This window comes from Camellia sinensis, chromosome 14, assembly GCF_055761805.1.
Source record: "Camellia sinensis isolate YWXY chromosome 14, ASM5576180v1, whole genome shotgun sequence".
In the NCBI taxonomy this organism is placed as follows: Eukaryota; Viridiplantae; Streptophyta; class Magnoliopsida; order Ericales; family Theaceae; genus Camellia; species Camellia sinensis.
The window spans coordinates 46,559,295-46,584,792 of record NC_138974.1 but is presented as its reverse complement, the minus strand read 5'-3'; the positions used below and the strand labels follow the sequence as shown (position 1 = coordinate 46,584,792).

Genomic DNA, 25,498 nt, shown 5'->3' with positions numbered 1-25,498 from the left:
ACTGGAAAAGCTCATCCTAGCCTTAGTTATGGCAGAAAGGAAGCTCGTGCATTACTTCCAGGGGCAGCATTAGGGTGCTAACAAATTATCCCCTCCGATTAGTACTACGCAGTGCGGAAGCATCTGGACGTGTTTCAAAGTGGGCTTTGGAACTTGGCCAGTACGATATTCAATTTCTACCCAGAACCTCAATCAAGGGGCAGGTGCTTGCCAACTTTATCGCCGAATTCACTAGGGGCCTTGCCGACTTCAAGTCTGATGTCGCCGACTTCAAGTCAGATGAAATTCGACTGAAGCCAAACTGGAGGATTTATGTTGGGGACATCTGGCAGTTGTATTGTGATGGATCGTCCAATTAGCGGGGCAGTGGAGCCGGAGTTGTAATCATGACCCCGGCAGCGCAATAATTGAGCAAGCCGTCAAGCTCGGGTTTGAAGCATCAAATAACGAAGCTGAATACGAAGCCCTTTTAGCCGGTTTGCGGAATGCGCATATTCTAGGTGCTCGGCGTCTGCTTGTGTTTTGCGATTCAAAACTGGTGATCAATCAGCTAAAGGGGGAGTACGCGGCAAGAAATGACCGTATGGCGGCATACATGAAAACAACCAACTCCCTGTTGGCAAAATTTGACCATCATGAGTTGAACCAGATAACACGTGATCAGAACACCCATGCAGATGCCTTGGCTTACCTAGCCTCCGCAATCAACTCAGAGATAAAATGGACCATCGAAGTAGGATTCATCCCAGAGCCAAGCATTGGCCCTTCGGAGGAAGTCCAAATTAACGTTATAGAATCTGCACCAAGTTGGATGCATCCCATTGTTGCATTCCTATCTTCTGAACAACTCCCAGAGGACAAGAAAGAAGCACATAAGCTGCGAAACAAAGCCATGCGATACTACTTGGATCCGCAAGGAAGGCTTTATAAAAAGTCACTCTCTGGCCCATATTTGGAATGTGTACACCCAGACAAAGTCGGGGAGCTTCTAACTGAGATACACGAAGGCAGTTGTGGTGCCCATTCTGGCGGACGCTCTTTGGCCCATCGAGCTATAACGCAGGGGTATTATTGGCCGACAATGAGAACGGACGCCGAGTGTTATGCAAAAAAGTGTGAACAGTGCCAGAAATTCTCCCCATTAAAACATTTGTCTGCTGAAGAGTTGAACTCTATCACCAGTCCTTGGCCGTTCACCCAGTGGGGGCTTGATATCGTAGGACCATTGCCGAAGGCCCCAGGGAACAAGCGATACCTGATCGTCGCAACAGATTACTTCACGAAATGGGTTGAAGCGGAGGCATTAACACACATTCGAGATGCTGACGTTAAGTGCTTTGTGTGGAGGAACATCATAACACGATTTGGCATTCCCAGAGCTCTTATCTCAGACAACAGCACCCAGTTTGATTATGGCGTATACCGAGAGCTGTGCAGTAAATATGGTATTCGGCCTTGCTTTTCTACACCGGCTTACCCCCAAAGCAATGGCCAAGCCGAAGCCTCTAATAAATCCATCTTGGACGGCATCAAGAAAAGGCTGGAGAAATCCAAAGGCAAATGGGTCGAAGAATTGCCGAGTGTACTGTGGGCTCATCGAACTATACCAAGAAGATCGACTGGAGAAACGCCGTTTGCCCTATGCTTTGGAACCTAGGCAATCTTACCCCTGGAGATCGGCCACCCGACACTCAAGTCGCAAGTTTTTGATACGGGCCGAAACGACATGATGTTAGCTTTGGATTTGATTCTAATCGAAGAACGAAGAGACCGAGCCCTTGCGTCCAAGGCACGGTACCAGCAGCAGCTGGCAAAGTCATATAATCAATGCGTTCAGCTGCGTCACTACACACCAAGAGAGTTGGTCCTGAAGAAGGTGCTCCAGCTGACAGGAAACCGGCCGATGGAAAATTGGGTCCTAACTGGGACGGCCCCTATCAGATCGATTCGATCACTGGAGTAGGGGCATATTGGCTCAAAGACATGTCAGGAAGGAGTCTGCCACGACCTTGGAATTCCACGCACTTACGCAAATTTTATCATTAACCCGACTTGTGGGACATAATGCTTGTTCCGAACTGCTCACCATGTACATCTGTTTTTCTGTAATACAAAGACACTTATACAAAGATTCCCATTCACCTACCACAGAATCTAGTTCAAAGATATTCTGATTAAAGTCTCCGGATTCGGAGCCCCATCGGCGAATGACGTCTTTAGGCCGTTAAAGCCTCCGGATTTGGAGCGCCCTTCGTGGATATCACGATTGGCCAAATAAAGTCTTCAGATTCGGAGCCCCATCGGCGAATGACGTCTTTGGGCCGTTAAAGCCTCCGAATTCGGAGCGCCCTTCGTCGATATCACGATTGGCCAAATAAAGTCTCCGGATTTGGAGCCCTATCGGCGAATGACGTCTTTGGGCCGTTAAAGCCTCCGGATTCGGAGCGCCCTTCGTGGATATCACGATTGGCCAAATAAAGTCTCCGAATTTGGAGCCCCATCGGCGAATGACGTCTTTGGGCCATTAAAGACTCCGGATTCGAAGCGCCCTTCGTGGATATCACGATTGGCCAAATAAAGTCTCTGGATTCGGAGCCCCATCGGCGAATGACGTCTTTGGGCCGTTAAAGCCTCCGGATTCGGAGCACCCATCGTGGATATCACGATTGGCCAAATAAAGTCCCCAGATTTGGAGCCCCATCGGCGAATGACGTCTTTGAGCCGATTAAGCCTTCGGGCCATGTGTAACACTGATGTCGATTAAATCAGACCGATCAATGTTCATTTACTCATCTGAAATATGTTTATTCAAACATGTATATAATAAAACACATGCAGGCATGTATGCGCCGAACAAAAATTATAACAAAACATTGAAAATAAAGTTCTTTTTTATTTTGACCAACCAATAAATACATAATTCTAGATGCGATCCGCATTTGAGCATTACAACGAATATTTTTATTCGGCGTCGCCCTCATCATCGCTTTTTTCAACTTCAAAAGCAGCAAATGGCAAATGATCACGATGATCCAGGTCACATAAGTTGGAATCAACATCCTTTGCTCGGAGAGCCTCCACGGCCTCAAGAACCGCAATCCAACCATGCTTGAAACCCCGATTCTCGCATTGGCACACCTCCTCAGCAAGCATCTCTTTCGTTTTGTCGATCCCAACCTTCCGACCAGTATAGAACCCCTCCTCGTAACCTTTGGCCCTCGCATTTTGTATGGCAAACATACCTGCCATATCTCGGTCGGCGATGGCATGACTCAATAGTCGTTGGGTCACCTTCTCGTCCACAATCAGGTTAGATTGACCCGCCGCATGCGGATAGGCGACTTTAACCTTCCTAAGCTCCCTAAGCTCGCCCTCGACTTTCTCCGCACGAGCCTCCGAACTGCGGACCCGTTAGTCCATTTTCTCCATCTCCCACCGCGTGGCGCGTAGACGCATGCTGACTTCGTAGGCGATGTACAGCCCCTTCACCGCCCCATGAATACCTTCTCGAAACACTTCGAAATCTCATCATCAAACCATCGATTGTTGGACTTCCGGTGGAAAGACCTGTCGAACGAACTCGACCGCTACACCCGGATCATTGACGATGGAATCTGCCTCAGTCATTGGTTTATTCCCCACGAACACCGCAAAAATCAATGGTCGTGGCGTCGCGTTTGACTCATTCCTTGGTCGTGGTCGCGGGGAGCTTCCCCGCTGATGCTTCTCTCTTCGGGGTGATCTACTTCGACAGCTTGAAAGTTGACGTTTTTCGCTTTCCTTGGACATCCTTCTTCCCGTACGCGCAGGTGTAACAAGCCCGCGGGGGACCTCATGCTACAGTTCGGACTCGATTTTTGTTGCGGTTCTTAATCTGAACCAAAGAGTCCAAATCCGGCAAATCGTTTTGAGAAACAGATTTTTGAAAAGAAGTGCCAAACATGGACTGCTTTGCCAGATACAGAGTCGCCACCTAAATATTTTATTTTGGGGGAATTTAGGAAACCCTGACTCGGTGCCAAAGGCCACGTGTCCGTCATCACCAAAGTTGTCTCGACTCAGGAACTTGGGTACGATTGGGGAAGGTCAGCTATGAGCACCCCCTCTCGCCCGATCTGAAGATCGGCCTCTACTAACCATGATATCCAATTTCGAAAACTTTATGTGTTCTTAAACCAATTGTTAGCCTAGAATTACTATGTTATGCGCGCAGCAAACAAGTATAGACCAAATCGCCCAAATTGGAACAAAACATTTCATGTTTGTTTTGAAAATGGTTTGCTACTCGCAAGTAGGCTAAAATGCAGATTTTGCCACCCTCAAGTGGGCTTTTAGAAAAGATGATTTTGCCACTATCTAGTGGGCTTAAAACTCACAGTTTTAATGCATTATTCCAATTTAGGTAATTCAACCTCCATCCACAGGCATTCAAGCAGTTATATCACATAAGCAGCTAGCCTCATGGTAATCATACTGTCATGGCAACACTCACACGCATGCGATATGCTAAAGCACAAAAGCTTACCTAGTACTCCGAGCCAAAACAGAAACTAGTCAGTAATCATATGCATGATCCTAGTTCATGTTAAAAATGGCTAATGCAACACATGCAAAGATGCAATCTAAACAGGCTCGGCTAACCTTAAAATGGCATATGAAATGCTACAAGTAACATGTATTCAATTTGGAATTGAAACGTACAATGTAGTTTGTATGATGTACCGAGCCCGGTACATGTCAACAAATGCATGAATGCACGCATGCATAGCATAAGGTATGCTAAAATAAATGTGCCCTAATCTACCATCATAAGCAGGTAAATAAAAGGGAAGAAAGAAGTGGAGGTTGGAAGACATGCACACCACGCACACACACTTATTACAGACACGCCCTCGCTCGGAGGGACCAAAATAATAATACAGCCCGAATAATTATTACAAAACTTCTAGTCTAATCAAAAGAAGGTGCCAAGGGAAGATGGCCGCAGCCCCCGCCTTGGGATGCGTGAATAATGCACGTTTGATCCAACTTGCCCGGAAACTCGTTGCCATAGCACTACTGCCTCTGTTTTCACTGCCTTTTCTTCTCTGAAAACTTGTCAAAGTCCCAGAGAACCTTCTATGAGCATTGCAGAACATCATCAGCTGGGAGGAATAGCCACCGGCCGTGTACAATATCCATCGGCTGGAGATAAAGCTATCGGCACTGAATAAATAGCCGGTCGGCACTGAATGTTGCCGGTCGGCAGAAACTTCCTGCAGAAGACAATTTTGACAGCAACAAAGGACAGGCAGTGTATGGCATGAAATTTCAAGCAAATGTGTGCACCAACACATCCCTTATCATGCTTTTGACTCAAAGGGGTGTGTTCCTTGATTCTCGGACCACCAATTGCGCATTTCGATGCGTGATGGTTCAAGAAACCAAGTATGCGCTTTGATTTCAAATGTCATGCAAACCAAACAAACACATAAAGCCCAACCTCTATCACATGATCAAGAGGCAAGGCATGCATGCCAATGCAATGCAACCTAGGTATGCAAACAAGAATACAAGCATGCTATGCAACTACATGGCATGCACAATGCTAACAACATAACATGCACAACGCTTTGAAACATGGCATACACAATGCAAGATGGGCTTACACCAATACAAGTGGACCTCAGCCACACTCACATAGGAGGCCATAAGATAAAAATGAAGTGCCTCGAAATGCGTGCACACGGGCACGCAAATCGAGGCAATGGCATACGCAATGCAACGGCTAAAATGGCATATAGAATGCAACATGGACTTATACTAATATGAGAGAGCCTCAGCCACACTCACATAAGAGGCCGATGGATGAAAATGAAGTGCCTCGAAACGCGTGCACACGGGCACGCAAATCGAGACAATGGCATATGTAATGCAATAGCATGGAAAATGATACACAAACATGCTAATGGAATTTCAGCACTGAAATGTGGGGGAAAACAGCCCCGAAATGAGGCGAAAACACACCCGATGCATGGAATAGTCCCGAAACATGGACTTTTGGCACCCGAAATGGCCTATAGCTATACCAAATATGCACAACATGGACATGCAATGAATAGACAGTAGCAAGGCAGTCCCAAAATCAGTATTTTACTAGTACAAATCATGGCCAAACAGCAAGCAAAGATAGGGCAACAATGGCATGCAAAAATGGCCCTAAACATGAGATTATGAAGCAACTCACAGCTGCTGACTCCAAATGGGTTAGGGCCCTTCAACAACATTGAAGAGGGGCCCAAAATATGCACATTTACAGAACTGTAAAAACCCCAAAACAGTATACAAACATGCTAGAAATGCAATGCAAAATGAGGCTCAAAAGAGGCTATAACACAAAGTATACAAAATATTCATCAAACAGCCAAAGACCCTTAATAAAACATGAAGAATGGGCCAAAATAAGACTATTTCTAGGCCTGTAAAAAGACCAAAAACGGAAGCATAATAGGCTGCCAAAGCATGCAAGAAAATGGCATTCAAGGAGGATAATGAAGCAAGTGCAAGCTACTGTCCTCAAACAGCAAGAGGTCCTCAATCTAACATGAAGAGGACCTCAAAATATGATGATTTACAGTTTGGGTCGGAGCCCAAAAATGCAAGCAACTATGGCTTAGATATGAAGCAAGAAAAGACTAGAAAATGGAAGATGAGGACTCACCCTTGAAGACCAGCAAACCAGCACCTCTTGGACCAAGTTTAGGTGCTCCTAAGCTCTGAAGAACAGCCTCAAGTTGCTGCAATGGAGTAAGGATGCCTTGTGCTATGAGTTGATGAAGAAATGGCCCAAGAACAAGGGTGTTTGGTGGTTGAATGGGAGAGATATAGTCAGAGATGAAGGGATATATGTATGTATATATTAGATATATCTATATATCTCTGGTTTTTTGTTCCAAAAATCCAACCTCAACAATGGAGGAGGAGAGGCCCCTTATATAGGCAAGGCTAAGCTTCTAAGACAAGCTACAAAGGGTCAAAGGGGTTTGAGGGGAGGTCAAGGCTTATTGGAGAAGCTAGGACAGTTGGTAAGCTTCTTGGGGAAGCCAAGAAAAGGGGTCAAGGCTTCCTCAAGAAGCCTTGAGCAAAGGGTGCAAGAAAAGGGGCCAAAGGGTGTGCAAAGGGTGCAAAATAGCCACATATATGCACGTGGAGTAGGGTCTGTGCATCCCAGCTGGCACAGCTGGCATGCACCATGCTTGAGGGATGAAAAAGGGGCATATCGGCCATGAAAGGAGGTCATCGGCAAAATAAATGGCAGGTCGGCACAATATATTGCCGACCTGCAATTTATACTGGCCGGTCGGATAAATATAGTGCCGTTGGATGGCCGGTAAGGTCAAAAAACAGCCGGTTGGTGTTCAAATTGAAGCCCCGGAAGTTAGCTTTCCAATGGCGCAAACCTTGCATTAAAATTCCTTCTATGCAAAAGGTTATGCCCTTTTTCGTGAAGCCGCGCAGATTCGATCCAACCGGGATGATACCCAACTTCAACCAATCATATCTCCCCCACCCGGACATGGATTTAAGAGATTCTTGAGTGCAAAATGAAGCCCCGGAAGTAAGCTTTCCGACGGTGGTGGCCCCATAGCTAAACTTCAAGTGTATAGATAGATAAGCCCGATTCAGCGAGGGCTGCTCGACTCGCTTCTACCCGGATCCATGCCGAACTTCTCCCAAACTAGTTTTCTCCTTTCCTTTCCTCTCTTCTTCAACTCCAAACCCTTGAACAAAGTGTTTTGAAGGATTTTCCTCTCTCCTTGCCGAAGAAACTGAACATTTACCCTGCACACCTTTCTCCGCCAAGCAAAACATCAGTGGTGCCCAAGTCTTAAGGGCGGTCAAAAATGGAGTGTCTATAGCAGGCTCGCTGCTATGATTCATCGTAGTATCTAGCTCAGCCAGGGTTCGTCCCTCTTCTCTGCTATTGAAGAACAGTCTGTTTGACATTCGCCCTCGCCCCAAGCTAGTTCAAATCGAGTCTGAATAAGAATAAGTGGACCCACTGGCGCGAAATCACCCCATTTATTCATAGGTATGCAGCGACCCTGAGGCTATTTCATTAACGCTTTTGGCAATCTCCAAATGACGAAGGCCGATTGATATGTGCCACAGCCACTTCATGCGTTAATTTTTGGCTTGTTAAAATGGCCTAATTATCTAAACAGCAATTATGGGAGAATGCCTTGAAGTCCATGCACTAGTTGGGGCAAGGACAGATTTATTATTCTAACCGGCCACGCATCTTGGCCCCATGTCGATTGATATGTGCCACAGCCACCATGCATTAATTTTTGGCTTATTAAAACGGCCTAATTATCTAAACGGCAATTATGGGAGAATGCCTTGAAGTCCATGCACTGGCTGGGGCAAGGGCAGATTTATTAATCTAACCGGCCACGCATCTTGGCCCCATGCCGATTGATATGTGCCACAGCCACTTCATGCATTAATTTTTGGCTTGTTAAAATGGCCTAATTATCTAAACGGCAATTATGGGAGAATGCCTTGAAGTCCATGCACTGGCTAGGGCAAGAGCAGATTTATTAATTTAACCGGCCGAGCATCTTGGCCCCATGCCGATTGATATGTGCCACAGCCACTTCATGCATTCATTTTTGGCTTGTTAAAATGGCCTAATTATCTAAACAGCAATTATGGGAGAATGCCTTAAAGTCCATGCACTGGCTGGGGCAAGGGCAGATTTATTAATCTAACCGGCCGAGCATCTTGGCCCCATGCCGATTGATATGTGCCACAGCCACTTCATGCACTAATTTTTGGCTTTTTAAACGGCTTAACTATCTAAACAGCCTAATCATCTAGTCGGCAAGTATACAAAACGTTTTATCCAAAACAGCAACCAAACAATTCCGTTCATTAGCAACAGCAAAGTACAAAATGAATTTTCACTAAGTAAATTGGGCACAAGTTGTAACCATTTTACATATGAAAATTACTAGACAAAAAGCTGCAAAAAGCTGAAAATTACATGCAAATCCTAAAACAAAAAATAAGAGCCGCCCAAATTAGTCCTCGGAGTCAGACTCCAGCGGCTCAACATCCACTTGCTCATATGGAATTGGCATAGCCAATGTCACATCAGCAGCAGCAAGGGCTTTGAGCTAGCCGTGTTTAAATCCCCAATTCTCAAATTTGGAGACATCGTCTACATAATCATCAAAAAGTAGATTTTTTTCCCAGCATTGATGCGCTGGAAGCCTTCTGGTCGGCTGTTTCCTTCGACGCCTTCATCTCTTCCAACCCAACCTCCAATTTAGAGATCGCCTCCTGGGCCAATTTAAGCGCATCGTCGCTCGCATCCGCCCTCTTCTCAGCGACTGATCTCAATTCTTCAGCATTGGGGGCTCTCTCCATCTCGGCCTCGACACGGGTGCCCTCCGCCTATGCCCTACTCCTTTAGCCCTCAACCTCCGCTTGTAAACGGCCAATTAGCTCGACGGCATCGTGATAGCGACGACCCATGTCGGTTATCCTTCAGACGACCAAACAGGAAGATAAGAACAAAATAATATTTGTGTAAAGAGAAAAGACAAAGTGCAGATATATACCAAAAGAGCTGATTGCGCGGCCAACCCAATTGGAACCAGATCCAACTCTGCCCGAAAAGTCGCCTTGTCAGCAGGTAGTGAAACGGGCGTCGCCAAGCTGAGTGCAACCGCTGGATCTTTGATCACCGAAGCATCGAAGGAGATCGGCATATTCTTTATCTTAGGCTGGATAACAAATGGTACGATCACATCAGACTCCTCCAAACGAGGTCGTTTGTCAACACGGTCTTCTTCTGAGCCGGCCTCGACATCGGCAGGGCGCTTCTCCACCCTTTGCTCAGCTTCTACACTTGCCTGCACAAAAGGTTCCGCCTCGCTACTTCCGTTCTTTACCGTCCCCTCAATAACAGGCAAGGAGGACTGGGACTGAGATTCGGCAGCCCGAATCTCCTCTGCCCTTCGCCATGCGGCCATTCTTTCCACGTTCGCCTTCTTCGCAAGTTTAGTGAGGCTCAACCCAGCCATATCTTCTGGGAACGCGCTAGGAAGGTCCTCCAGACCGTGAAAAATATCGTCAAGCGGACAGTCCTCATGACCCGAGGTGGATGGAGGATCAGCCGAATTGAGGCCGACTTCTTCAAATGCTAACTTCAAAGCCTCGTCAACCTCAGTTTCGGATTGGTCTGACTCGGCTGCCTCAGCAACTTTCGGTCACTCCGAATCTGATCCCTCACAACCGACTTGCTTGAAATTTCTGAAATCAGTCAAGATAAGGGCAATGAGAAACTCCTCACCCTTCGGAATTGGGATGTTTTTCGCCGCCGAAAAGGTCGTATAAGTCGGCTCGTAGCAGAGCAGAACGTGGGCTGCTCTCCCCTGCTTCTGAAGACTCGTTCGGTTGTAATACTTAAGCGCAGTCTTGATTTTTGAAAAGACGGCGTCGTCAGTTGAGGTCAAGACTTTCTTCAAATTGTTTCCTACAAAAGCAAAACCAGGAGGTCCCAAAAATAAGGTTTTCAAAATATAACAAGTAAATAAATAAAAGAAGATACTCAGCCACCTGGTTCGCCCCTCCGTCTAGGAATACTTCGCTGAATTCCCAGTTTCCTTGGACGACGACCATAACATCATCGACTCACTTCCCAGAACTGGAAAGCATAGTCACTAGTTGATGGTCGGTGTCTTTGGCCCTAAGGAAATAGCGCCCGTGCCGACCAATAGACTTGGCCAAGGCGTAGCAATGCCGAATAGCGGGAATGCCAAGGTTAAGCCCAAGGCGGCAGTTTAGTGCGATAATCCCCATCACGACCCTAAAGAAGTTGACGTTGGGTTGGGAAAGGATTAACCCCCAATGGCAAAGCACGGCCCTAAGGAGTGGGTGAAGGGGGAAACGGACCCCACCCTCTGCGATTGATAAAAGAGGGAAGACGATCGTGGTTTTATCAACCCTCTCCATATCGACGGTGCCGTCTGCCACAAATGACAGACGAACGTCATCAGGAATGGAAAAATGGCGTCGGAAGCCAGAAATTCGATCCGATAAGAGGAGATCTTTTAAATGTTTCGTCATTCCCCTCAGCCAATAGGATTATGCTAAGCCAAAAAATGAAGCAAAGAAGGAGAGAACTTACAAGAGGCGAAGGAGATAGAGAGGAGTAGGAGGTTGCAGAGGTAGTTCGGGAGGCAGTCCAGCGACGGGCGTCTAAAAGCGTGTATGTGTCTGAAAAGACGTCAAAATTTTAAATCACAATAAATAGAAGTGTACGAGGGGGCGGGAAGTTGAAATGATAACCGAAAAGCGTGTGTACAGATATTTGCGTTGGAATGCGGTCAGCCGCCAAATTTCGGCTCTAACTCTTCGAGTTCGAAGCCAAACACTCCAGCCAACCGTCGTTAGTGGAATGCTTGCGGGGCAATTGTGGGGGCCGAGATTCGGGAGTCGTAGAGATTCCGGATAGTTGAATCTGGGAGAGTCGAGGTTCAAAGCACTCGGCCATTAGCTCGAAAGCTCAAACCCAGCCCTATTCGGCCAAATAACCGATTAAGCGAGGGGCCGAGTGAAGTTCGGTTGTTTATAAAATGTGCCGAATATGAGGTGGGGGATGGACCTAATCCCAAGGCCAAAGAAGAAAAGATATAAATAGAAGAGACATCAGCCAGAAGCAGGTATGTGAGAATTATTGTGCTTAACTTAAAATACAAGCATTCCTGAGTGTGAAGACTAACTTGTCCGTTAGAGTGCTAATTCCAGCACCCCCGACCGGAGTGTTTATCCCTTTTCAGGTGACTATCAGCGGATCTCGAGCGCTCCCCAAGATCAGAAGAGTATTCTCAAACCACTTCTCCACAACCATATAAGAGACTAGTTGTCTAATCTTACAATGAGGCCTCCATGTTTTCACTCTTTTTGCTAAGACATGAAAGAAGTTCGAGTAGCTATTACTTAGAACACAACATTATCACAAAATACTAGTCTCATTTGGGAAGTTAGTTATTTTAATTATTTTTTGACTTCTTTGACTATTTTAATCTAACTAAAAAAATTATGTTTGGGAATATAGTTGATTTTTTTTTTTATAATTGAATTAATGGTTGTGAAAAAAAAAAGATAAAATGATTATGAGTTGGACTAACATTTTGTCTTATGGTTATTGTAAAACCTATGTGATTTGTGATTCAAAATAGATTGAATTGCAAGAATTTCCAAACAATCAAAACTAACAATCTAAATTATTTAGCACATACAAAAGTGATTTAGATTATTATTTCACAATTAATAAATCAACACAAATGATTTTTACGTAGAAAAAATCACAATTTGAGCGCCTCCAACTGTGATTAAAAAATCACAGGCGACACGCCACTAATCAATTCACTTTGAAAAATGAAAATACACAAGATTATCAAAATAATTTACCCCACTTGTTTCTCTTTCACTAACACCTTCGTCTCGGAATTAATTAGTCTGATATTGAATCCACAACACCCACATTGAATCCACGACAACGAGCTACTTTGAACTCCTTCAAGATCTTCACGCTGGAACCTTCGGAATCCACCGAACAAACTCTCTTTAAATAGAATGATCAAACAATGACCTTGATGTAACCAACTTAACTCATGAAACATTCTCACAAAGACATCAAGGGAAACAAGTAAAAAAAAGCTCTAGAAGCAATCACAAACTCTCAAGATGTAGATTTCGACGCCATAACCCTAGAATATGTCTTTCGCGCAGGTTTATAGTGAATAGGGTCGTGGAGACCACTCGAGTGCAAGAATAGTCGCTCGAACAGTGTGACTTGTATGCAGAGAATCTATAAGTGCCTTCGCTTGAGCAATGAAAAGTTTGCTCGAACACAGAATCGATCATCCCAATATTTTTACAGACTGCCTGAACTACAGAGAAACAAACTTCTTCACTCATTTTAGTTTATTTTATTTTTATTAGCGATTTTAACCCAAATAACCCTTTCCAAACAGGGCCATTGTTAGAGCCTATTTTAGATTTTAAAAATGAATCAATTAAGTCCACATTTTGCAAGGACAAATAATTACGTTTATATAAAAAGAGTGTTATTAATATATTATACTCACTGAAAAAGTACCATCTTTTACAAATTCGATCTTATTGAGTTTAACAATTTCTCAACTACTACTATTAATACTATATTACTATTGTTTTGATGACAAATTCAATTCAATGATTATTTTGTTGCACATTCTGGATAATATCTTGACTTGTCCGAACAGTAGTCCCAACATAGATATTTCCTTCTAGTGTCTGCAGACTCTGCATAATGTTTTCTTGAGTAGGGCTGAGTCCCACTCCTCCATAGTAGAGTTAGTCTGAGTCCGAGTCCAAATAAAAACAACTTTTTTTAAGACTTGTTGGGCATTGATGCTGACTACTTTGTAGTGGGCTATGAAAGGTGCTTTGGACCAATCAACACTTCCGGCCCAACTTACGTTCCATATGGTTGCCTCCATATTGTTGGGCTTTGAAGAAAATTTTATTCCTGGGCCATTCTTGAACACTCTGATGGGCTTGTTGTCCACATTGAACCTATAAAAAAATGAAAATGTAAAAAGAATACTCCATGAGTCCATGCATTATCACACAAGAACCAACAAGATGTGCAACGAACAACTATTAACAAATGTCTCATATGAGTTTAAAAGTTTGTAATAATCATCAAAATTTAATATTAATTATTATGAGTTTTAAAAATCTCCTTATCTATTACTAAATTTAAAATAAAATTTTTTTGACGTGATTTTTTATTTTTATTTTTTCTAAATTCACAACTATTGATTAATCCATCCAATGGAGGATCTAGATCCAGATGCGATGGTGTCACTTGTATTTTGATTCTCTTCATTTCATAAATAAATAAATGAAATTATTTCAATTCACGATATTGCAACACATTATTAAAATTCAAAATTATTCATTTATATAACTAGTCATTATAATTAAGTTCTAACACTTCGCTTTACCCTTTTTAATTTAAAATGAGGACGTATTGATGTAGTTTCTCGGTCTAGTGTTGAAGCTAAATATCGGGCAATGGCCATACTACTTGTGAAATCACATAGTTGAGGACTCTTTTACGAGAGTTTGGTTTTTCTACAGAAGCCCCAACTCCTCTCTATTGTGATAATCAAGCTACCATTCATATTGCTAGCAACCCCGTCTTTCACGAGAGAACCAAACACATTGAAGTTGATTCTCACTTCGTGCAAGCCAAAGTACTGTTCAAAGAAATCTCCATTCCTTTTATTCCTTCAAGGTGTTAACTTGCAGATACCTTTACCAAAGCACTTTCCAAAGGTGCCATTGACTCTATATGTGACAAGTTAGGAATGATTGACATCTCCTCTTCAGCTTGAGGAGGAGTGTTGATATAGTATATATTGTGTAGCTGTGATATAACATAATTAGTGTGATAGATCATAATCAGTGGAATATTGTGTCCTTATTTTCTATTTCCTATTTTAGCTTGTAATTGATGTATAGATAAGCTTCCTGCTTATGAGATTACAGTGAAGAAATCTTTTTTTCCTTCCCGAAACATTTTCACAGAGAACATTTGACTTAGAGAAGTTTTGGCCCTAACTCAAAGAAATTTCAATTTTTATAGAGAAATTTCTCTTATTTCACAGAGAAATTTCTCTGTGAAAATTAAATTTTTCTGAGTCGGGGCGAAATTTCTCTGAATCAGACAGAATTTCTTTAGGACCTTAACTACTATGAAAATATTGTATGTCATTTATCTTATAAAATCTTAATATTGGAGATTTTTAAAAAAAAAAATCCCTAAAAAATTTGTGGGTAATTTTTGTGCAAATAGTTAAAATTTTTGAAAATCATCAAAATACTCACAGATTGACCAAGACAATTGGTTATCAAATTTTATTTTATTTTATTTTTTTATGCAAGTAGAACGACATTAAAGTTACAAAAATACTAGGTACCAAAACATAATTATCAAATATTTTACTTAATATAAATCACATATACACACTCATATAAATATACATGTTTTGTATAATATATTTAATTTTTTTAAAAAAAATATCTAGCATTGCTCTTAAAGCTATTGCCAATGCCAACTCTCAATTCATGTGTGGATAAGGAAGAATCTTAACCGTTAAGCACTAACAATAAAATGCTGGAGAGTGATTGCCTGAAACTAGTATATTCTCGTCCGTTCAGATTCATCCACACCCAATTTTAGCCGTCTAGTTTTATTCTCCACTTTTTCCAAGTCAAAATCACGATTCTCTTGTTTGTTTCCAATAAATTCAGATTCTCAAAAACACCATCACATGCTCACTATATCCTCCTGGACAGAAACTCGCTCAACCTAAATATATTCATTATAAATTTTCTTAACATTGATAAGTATTTTACTACAAACTAATAAATTTTATATTTAACAATATTACTTAAACATAATTTATATATAAAAATTTGATGTAAAATAATATGGATCGTACTTTTTATTCATGAAAAATAAAAATTTACGTAATTATGATTTTTTTTTTATACCCAAATACAATAATTAGTAAAATCTACTTTTATTTTTATTTTTTATCTATTTGTATGTGTATATATATATTGTTTCTCAATATTCAGAGAGTATTGAAATGTGTTAAATAAGTCATATTTTTTGTTTAAAAAATTAAATATCAAGTCAAATTTTTCATTAAAAAAATTTAAATATTTTTTTAGACATATTAACTTTTTAATTAAAAAGATATTAATAAAGCCATACTAATGAGAATAAATAGAAATCAATTGCCTGTGCATGCAAGCTCACTTTTTTTTTTTTTTTTTTTTTTGAGTGATTATTTGATAATTTTCGAGCATCATTTCTTACTATTATTATTTGACAAATGTCAAGTTGTCTGTTAAAATGCCAACTAAAAGTACTGAATTTTATTTTTTTATTCAATGAATGTCAAGTTAAATTACCATATGAATTTGCTCCAGCACCATCAAAAAAAAATTATTTTATATTTTATTTTATTTTATTTTTTGGAATTCCGTAGCTCACATGGGAAATTAATTGGGAGAAATTGCACTTTTGCAAGTTTCTAAAAGAAATTACAAATTAATAAAAGAATTTATCAATTTTAATATTCAAAATTACAAAAAAAATTCATAAATTTATACTGTAAATATTTTATAGAAAAACCAATTTACCATTTTTCCCAATCAATTGCCTGCGAGGGAGCTTCTATTTGCACATCCCTATTCCCTTCTTTGCATACACTTAATAATAATTATTTTTATTACAATTTTATTTTCAAGTGAAATTACTATTATGGACATCAAATAAACACATTCGGAAGTTGAATGTTGAAAAAATGAAAAAAATTTAGAATTCTACTTCCAAACAAGTTTATTTTCGAAATGCTACTTCCGAACCAATTGTTTATTTTCAGAATGCTACTTCCGAACCAATTATTTATTGAAAAAGATATGTATAGAATGTAATGGGTGTGTGTAAATAGAAGCTCCCTCAGCCTTGGCGTTTGCTTCTTTTGCATTTACTTAAAGCCCCTGTACTTGTTGTTGGAAAAAAAGAAAAAGAAATAATAAAAAATAAAACATATTTAAAAAATTCTCATAATTTAATTTGAATAGTATTAATTTTTAATTAATTATACACTTGTTAGCACCATAAATCTGCAATTTTATTATTATTTATTTTTATATAATTGCAGGACACATGGTATCCTCCTACTCATTTGGAGGTTATGAGAAGTTATGAAATGTGGAAAGATGATGGAGAACAAAATGGAGAATATGGAGCATGAAGTGAAGGTTGAAGGAAGTTATGGAAGATCATGGAGTATGAATGGAGGAAGTGGAAGAGTGGGTAGTTTAAGTAATTTTTTCCTACAAATATTTGCCTATAAATAGCCATTCATGGCAACATTGTAAAGATCTAGAATTCAAATCAAAGATAATTGATTTCAATATTTCTTGGTATTTTTCTTATCTTAGGAGTAGTTTAACATAGATTTATATTTTGAAATATTTATTTTCAGTATTTCCTTTCAAAGCATTTTATGCACTTCCTTTTCAAAGTATAGAAGTAGAGGTAAGTAATTATTACTTTGATTGTTTACTCAATCATCTTTCTCCATCTCCCTCTTTCTTCTTTTAATTTTGCTTTTCTCTACACTTGGCAATTTTGAAGTCCTCTTTGTTTAGGCAAAAGAACTGTCAACGCAATCGTTTGATAATTGGCTTGAATTTAATCTGTAAAGATTTTTCAATCCTTACTGGCATGCTCGCATTTATGATATTTTCCTTTATAGGAAAAATAAGCCAACAATTTTTGGCACGCCTAGTGAGACTGCCAAGTGTAAGAAATGACAAACGATTTGGATTTCGCAATTCGAACTTGTCAATATGAAATATATTGGCGTGAAAGAAAAATTTTGGATTTTCAAGAAAATATCTATTTTCTTGATGAAAAAAATTTCCAAGTTGTTTCTTCATTACCATATTATTTGGTAAAAGAAAAAATACACCATTTAATTGAAGTAACTCATCAACTTGATGTAGAAATTTGTCAATGGAGACATGAGTTATTAACCCTTTTTATCAAGTCTTTAATGACTGAATTTTGTGGGGTTTTACAAAATGTTTTTAAGTCATTTGTGACTAAAATTAGTGAAAATGTAATTTCGTCAATGGTTGGGGGGTAAAAAAACCCATTTTTAAAAAAGTCAACTTATGAAAATAACTTTGATAAAAAGCATGTTGTTGAGTCAAGCATGGTTAAAAATGATGTTCCATATAGAGCTCGGGGGGTTGAAAAAATCATTCTTAGAGAGTCAAACCATGGAAATAACATGTCTATGAAGGATTTTTATAAGCCATTAATGGCTAAAATGGAACAAACTATTAGGCCAAAAAATGATTAAACTCACATGGAGGGTTTTCAAAAGCCATTAGTGGCTAAAATAGAAAAACAGTCCCATTTGTCAATAAATGATGAATGTTTTTTGGCTAAAGAACATGTTCTCAACCCAAACATGGCTAAGAATGATGAACAATTTAATGTTCATGAATTTAAATTTTTTGAAATTGTTCAAAATATCAAGTTGTTTGAATTTTTAAGGCCATCTTGTACTATGGTTCTTGGTGTTCAAAACCTGCTTTGGATTTGTGGATCACACCAAAATATAATTCTGATGATGTGGCTAATAAAATTAACAAATTGTTCTTATGAGTTCGAAGCACTAAGAACAGGGGATGACCATTTAAAATGCATGAACTTGGTTAGGAAAAGCCTATGCATTTAAATAAGTGGTTGAGAATGGCTTATCTTTTCAAATTGATGGTTAGTTGTTTGTATGCACACAATCAAAGCATCGAAGATACATTCGAAGCATCAAGAGTTGTTTCGAAGGTTGATTACTTCATTTTTGAAACTGTATAAAGCTTCGAAGATACATTCGAAGCATCAAGCCTAACCTTGAAACTTCATTGTAAGTATCATCATCCTATATCAATGCTTCCAACCTTCGAGAGGTGCTATTGTTCCTACAAAGCTGTGCCGCAAGACCTTCGAACGATGAATTTGGTCTTTTATACCACATTCAAAACTTGTTATTGGTCATCTAGTTATAATTTCATGCTCATTCGAAGCACTTTATTTGTGGGTTATCTAATCATAATTTCATGCTCATTCGAAACACTTTATTAGTGTTATTATATCATTCGAAGTACTTTGTTACTTAAATTAGTCATGTGCTTGGTTCGGCCCTTCAAAAATTCAAGTAAACATCATTTTAAGGGCCGCGGGGGGTAATGTTAGCACCATAAATCTGTAATTTTATTATTATTTATTTTTTATATAATTGCAGGACATGTGGCATCTTCCTACTCATTTGGAGGTTATGAAAAGTTATGAAATGTGGAAAGATGATGGAGAACAAAGTGGAGAACATGGAGCATGAAGTAGAGGTTGAAGGAAGTTATGGAAGATCATAGAGTATGAAATGGATGAAGTGGAAGAGTGTGTAGTTTTAGGTAATTTTTTCCTACAAATGTTTGCCTATAAATAGTCATTCATGGCTATATTGTAAAAATCTAGAATTCAAATCAAAGACAATTGATTTCAATATTTCTTGATATTTTCCTTATCTTAGGAGTAATTTAACATAGATTTATATTTCGAAATATTTATTTTCAGCATTTCCTTTTTAAAGCATTTTATGCACTTTCTTTTCAAAGTATAGGAGTAGAAATAAGTAATTATTACTTTGATTGTTCACTCAATCATCTTTCTCCATCTTCCCCTTTCTTTTTTTAATTTTTCTTTTCTGTATACTTGGCAATTTTCAAGTCCTCTTTATTGAGGTGAAAGAACCGTCAACACAATCATTGGATAATTGACTTGAATTTAATCTGTAAATATTTTTCAATTTTTACTAACACGTTCGCATTTATGATATTTTCTTTCATACGAAAAATAAGCCAATAATACTCAACTATATATGAAATACCTTTGCCATCTCATATATGCTTGGGGACTCAAAGTATGAGTCTCTGTGGATAAACAATAAGCTGTGTTTAGTTGAAAATTTATAAAGAATTTTTTTTTTTTTTTAAAAAAAAAAAGAATTTATAAAGAAATTTTTAAAAATTTCACCTGTATTTTTTTTTCTTCTAAATTTCTTGTCAAATTCCCAACGCATATGCGTATATATTACGCGTACATAGGCTCCAGCAACGTGCGTCTGTTCTGTTCTTCTGTGCTTTTTCTTTTGTTTTGTTTTACGGTTGACGGAGAGAAAAACCCTAGGAGAGAGAAAAACCCTAGAAGCTCTTGACAATGTCTGCAACCGGTGCTGGTGGTGGTCAGGAGGAAGAAAAGAAGCCCATGGATCAGTCTGGCCACATCAATCTCAAGGTCAAAGGCCAGGTATAATCAGCTGTATCTCTGTTTTTTTACTTATATTTTGTCCATATAATGTTTCCAAATCTGTGTATAGCATTTATAGCTGTGTTATTTATTGATCTGATATGGTGAGATTTGCAAATATTCGTTTTTTTTTGTTCTAGATAGTTGTTAATGTACTTGTCTTCAGATTGTAGGTGTGCTATGCCATTAATTAACTATTTCAAGCTGTTGAATGATTTTATTCGAGTTCAGAAAGTTTTTATTTATTTTGTTTTTCACATTTTGGAAGTGAAATATTTAGAATTTTGATGGTCAACGATTGCCCTGTTTGAGAAGTTGGCTATTTTAGCCTGGCTAAAATAGCTGTGTTTGTGAAAATAGTTAGTTTTTTTTAGTTGATTTGTTGGTTGTGGGAGAAAAAATAGAATGATCATATATTGAACTTGACATTTTGGCCTATTTTGAAAAGTTGGTTAAAAGTCAGTTTTTTTGCTTTTTCATTTTCGAAAATGACTGGTAGCTCGAAAATGACTGGCTCGATTTTGGCTCGACAGCCCAAAACGACGTCGTTTTGGGCTGTCTTTTTTTTTTTTTTTTTTTTTCTCTTTTCTTCTTCTTCTTCTTTTTCTTCTTCGTCATGCTGGTCTGAAACAGAGGAGAGGGAGAGGGAGAGGGAGAGGGGGAGAGAGAGAGAGAGAGAAAGAGAGAGAAGGCAGGTTGTCCGTCGCAGCGCTCCGCCCGCCGTCGCAGCCCTCTGCCGTCGCCTCTGCCCGATCGTCGCAGCCCCGCATCCGCCGATCGTCGTCGCAGCCTCTGCCTCGTAGCCCCCACCCCCCGCCCCCGCCCCCGCCCCTTCTCCCCCTCCGCCCCCCGCCTCCGCCTCCGCCCCGATATGTTGGCCCCCTCCAGTCCCTCCTCCTCCTTCGCCCCTCCTCCAGCCTCTCGCTCCTCGTCCTCCTTCTCTCTCACTTTTTCGAGCCAATTTCGAGCCAAAAATCTCGAGCTACCAATCGCGATCGTTTCATTTTTTGGATCACATCACCGCGCTATTGTTTTTTTGTACGTATTTTCAAAAAAAAGTCCAAAAACATAGTTTTTAACCTGCTTCTCAAAATATACTTTTGTCTTATTGACTATTTTAGCCTATTTTGTCTTTATTAACTATTTTAACCACCAAAAAAAAAAAAAAACTAACTAAAAAAGCAACCTGCCAAACACAGTTTCAATGCAATGGGAGGAAAACTAGTCACTGATATTTTATTTTTTTAATTACAATAAGGGTAATGAGAATGTTGATTGATTGTGGCTTCATTTATATTGCTCTGTTCTGATAAATCTTATTGTTATTTTATATGCAAATGTCGTATATGTGTGGATCTTCTTCATCTGTTTGTTACTATTATTTGAACTTAGGCCTCATTTGTCAACATTCAATTTTAGTCTAAAAGTCAAAATGTAATTAAAAAATCCACAAAGCCAACAACCTATATAAAAAAGTTAAAGATTCTTTTTTTCTCTATTTTTTACACATCTTTTCATGAAAAGCCATGTCAAACATACTAATTTTTTACCTCATATTTTAGTCAAAAAACCAAAAAAATACTAAAATAGTCTGTTCCCATACGAGGCCTTAAACAGTTTCAGATAACTAATCTTTTGAAAAAAGGATAAGTAAATCATTTTTAGAACTATCAAAGAATCACCAACTTTTTTTTGTTGTTCTAACCTATACAATTTTGGAAGAAATATGAATACGAGTATATACAAAAATTGTTGTGGATGTCTAATTGAGTGTTGTATTAAATGGTATATGATTACATTAGTCAAAGCAAAATTGGTGTATAGTTTACTTGATGGGGTAACTATATATGATTTTGTGCTAATTGGCCCCTTGCCTTTAGGTCAATACTTTTCCCCCAACAATGTAATTCTTATTTGTCTACCATTGGTTGAACTTGAGTTGGGCTTTTAAGATCCTGAAACTGATTGTAAATAAGAAAATGCCATCTGAATTGGATGGAATTGATTGAGTCAACTGGTTTATTCATTGCAAAATATTAACTTCCAATTACTTATCATGGGTATGGTATATCAGTTGTGCCAAATTTATGGAACCATGGAGTTGGCCTAATATGTTGCCATGCAAGCACCCTTTCTGATTTCATGTTGTTGTGACTGGGGATGATTGCAACAACATTATTTTGATGAAAATATTTTACTTTTTGTTGTTTATAGTGTGCGGTTTTATAGCCCTTTTGGGTGTCTGCATGTGTTGCTGCGATTAGAAAGTTAAAGTAAATATATAAGAAATTTATTTGTGAAGGTTTTGAGAATATTAGTAATGTGATCAAGAGGAGATAGAGATATGTTTTCGATTCTGTTACCAATGGCAAAAGGTTTCATGGAAGATCTAATTTGAACTTAACCATTGGATTTGTAAAATTAATCTCCAACATAGAGGAACATGTAAAACAATCTCCTATAAAAGATTCTAAAGTTATTGAGACAGATGTTTTCTCTTGCTCATTAATGGCAATCTCTTAACTTGCTTAAGTCTCTTCTTTCAGGCTTCTATTTTTTAGCTTTATTTTTTACCAAAATTAAATCTTCAATGTTCCTGTTAACTACTACAATGAGATAAATAGTGCAGGCAATGCTAGTAAATGTATGATATGCGAATATTATCTGCAAATCAATTGGCTGGTTAGTCACTTTTATATAACAGTAATTCTGGGATCATGATTATCTTATCAAAAAAATATTTGGGATCTTGACTGTAGATATAGAATAGAAATCCCTGGGCATTATCCAGTGAATGAGCACCTATTGGTATGGAGTTAGTACTAAGAATAGCAGACTGTTCAAGATTTTGGCAAATTTTTGAATTCGGAATTAACTGTTCTATATGCTGGTCACCAAGTATTGAGATAGAGAAAATAAAATAATGAATTAGTGATAAGAAAAATTAAGAAAAGAAAACTGGTAATTGTGGGAGGTGACATGGGATTCTGGATTTTTGTGTATAGATAGTGGAATCTTGGACTAATTTAGGAAAATATCTGCCATATAGGGATGTGTAATTTTGGAGTTTTTGAATTAGTTTGGTATTGAGATTGCGGTTCATTTTTATTATGAGAACTTGGGAATTTTGTGAATAATTTATGTCTTCTTGTAGCTGGATCATACAGTTGTGAGATGTTTGAACATGTCATCTTGTAAATGTAGTGCAATTTTGTTAAGATATCTATATAAATATGAGGAACAAGACAATGGCCAAAATTCAACTTGTGATGCGGCCAATTTTATGAGAAATATCAAATCATGTGTTTATGTCTTTGAATAAAGGGTGCATTCGATTTTTGGCACTATGAACGCATTGACAAATTATAATGTTGTTACACTTGCTCTGTTTGCTTTCTAAATGGTTGTTGTCTATTGTAGGACGGGAATGAAGTGTTCTTTAGGATCAAACGTAGCACTCAACTACGGAAGCTCATGACTGCTTACTGTGACCGGCAGTCTGTGGAGTTCAACTCCATTGCATTCTTATTTGATGGACGTCGACTTCGCGCAGAGCAAACTCCAGATGAGGTGTGTTTTTGTTTGGTTATACCAAATTAATGGGGTCTGATTATATCTTTGACCTATTGATAGTCGTCGTGTCCTCTTGCTTGCAAGTTGAAGCTAGTGGTTGTAAGCTCAACCAAACAAGAGAACACAAGTTCCTGACTCATGTTGAACTTAAAATAATGACCTCTTTTGTGTTTTGTGTTTTTTTTATCAATTTTTTTGGAATAGCTTGAGATGGAGGATGGCGACGAGATTGATGCAATGCTGCATCAAACTGGAGGTGGCCATGTATGTTTCTAGCTGCAAATTGGTCTACATATGTAAGGGACTATCATGGTGGGTGGGATATTTGCCTTTAGTTCTAAAAACTTGTTCGTCTATGGAAATATTCGTATGAAGAAAAATGGATCTGATGCAAATTGAATATGTATTTTGACTAAAGTTAGTTTTTGGTCTAGCAAGGCAAGCCTGCTTGATGGGGTATATTTGGATTTTATTGTTGCCATTCTGAAATATGGAATCTATTACAGGTTCCCCCTTGTGCCTATCTACAATGATGAAGTGTGATAGTGTGAATATGCTCCAACAGTAAAATAGTTCAAATTTGAGGCTCCAAAATAATTAAATTGAAATTTTCACTGAGCTTGCTACCATCAAATTGTGAAATTTCACTAATATTCCAATATATACAAAATTCAAATAAAAATTCACAAATTTTTGTTGTCTTTATTGTCTTGTGTTTTTTTTTTTGGGATCCCAAATTGTCTTTATTGCCTGTACTAAATGAAAATTCATTGTTTTCAACGCAGTAAAATTTCAATGTGTTCAACTTAGTGAAATTTATGATTGATGGTTAAAATTTTAAAATTAATGGCCAACTATAAATTTATATACTTATTTACAAATTTAGGAATAAAAATGTCAAATTAAGGACTAAAATTATAAATGTCTGTCATAAATCAGTGAAATTTTACTGTGAAATTACACACTCCATCCTACCCCTACCAATGATGCCCCAAATCCACCAACAATCGATGCCACCACTCATCCGTCACGGTTGTACTACCATTTGTTCGCTACCATGGTCTGCGTTTACACCCTTAAACCCTCGATTACCTCAACACGAAACTAATCTCCACTACTATAATTTGACCTTTCACAACTGCAAATCCCTCATCCCAAGATTTCATCCTCAGACCAAAATCGATCTCCACAGCTCCATTTCCGATTGCCTCATCCAGCCCTTCATTAGCTAGCTCCTTCACCAATCGGCCCACATTGGCTTTGATAATTATAGATAGAAAGGAAGAAATAAAAGGAAAATTTTGGGTGGGTTTATTCATTAACATACAAAAAAAAATAACAGGATCGTTGGATGTGTATTTGTCGCTTAGAGTTCATTAGAAAAATATTTTTTGTGAGATTCGTTTGGTTTAATTTTGAAAGATAAGTTTTTAAAAGAGTTTTAAAAATTTAAAACTTGTTTGGTTATGAGTTTTGAAAATAATTTTGGAATGATTAGTAAATTATTTTTTTTTTTTTTTTTTTTTTTGTAGTTGAATAGATGGGTGTAAGAAAATTTGATTGATTGATGTGTAGAATGTGAGAGAGGAGAGAGGAGAGAAAAAGTGATTGATTGATGTGTTAAAAAAAAAAAAGGAGGGAAAAGAAAGAAAAAATAATTTTTAAAAATGGTAAACCAAACACATTTTTTGATTTTTCAATCCAAAAATTAAACCAAACACTACCTTAATTTTTTTTTTTTTATTTCATGATTCATCAGTGTTGTAGGGGAGGTCAGTGTTATTTTAGAAACCTTAAGGGAGGTCTCTGTAATTGTCAATAACCTCAAGGAAGGTGGTAGATCATTTAGCACACAAAAAATAAACGCTAAACTATACTTAATTCCTTAGAATAATGGCAAATTTAGATGTCGATCCACCAGAA

General features: G+C 38.6%; 1 protein-coding gene across 1 annotated transcript; it reads left to right on the top strand.

Moving 5' to 3' along the window:
* Positions 1 to 19,595: 19,595 nt before the first annotated feature.
* LOC114300313 (small ubiquitin-related modifier 1) lies at positions 19,596 to 24,098 on the top strand. Its single transcript, XM_028245203.2, has 3 exons — positions 19,596 to 20,002; positions 23,423 to 23,572; positions 23,780 to 24,098. The coding sequence occupies exons 1-3, from the start codon at positions 19,913 to 19,915 to the stop codon at positions 23,849 to 23,851; spliced, it is 312 nt and encodes a 103-aa protein (XP_028101004.1). The 5' UTR covers positions 19,596 to 19,912; the 3' UTR covers positions 23,852 to 24,098.
* The last annotated feature ends 1,400 nt before the right edge of the window (positions 24,099 to 25,498 follow it).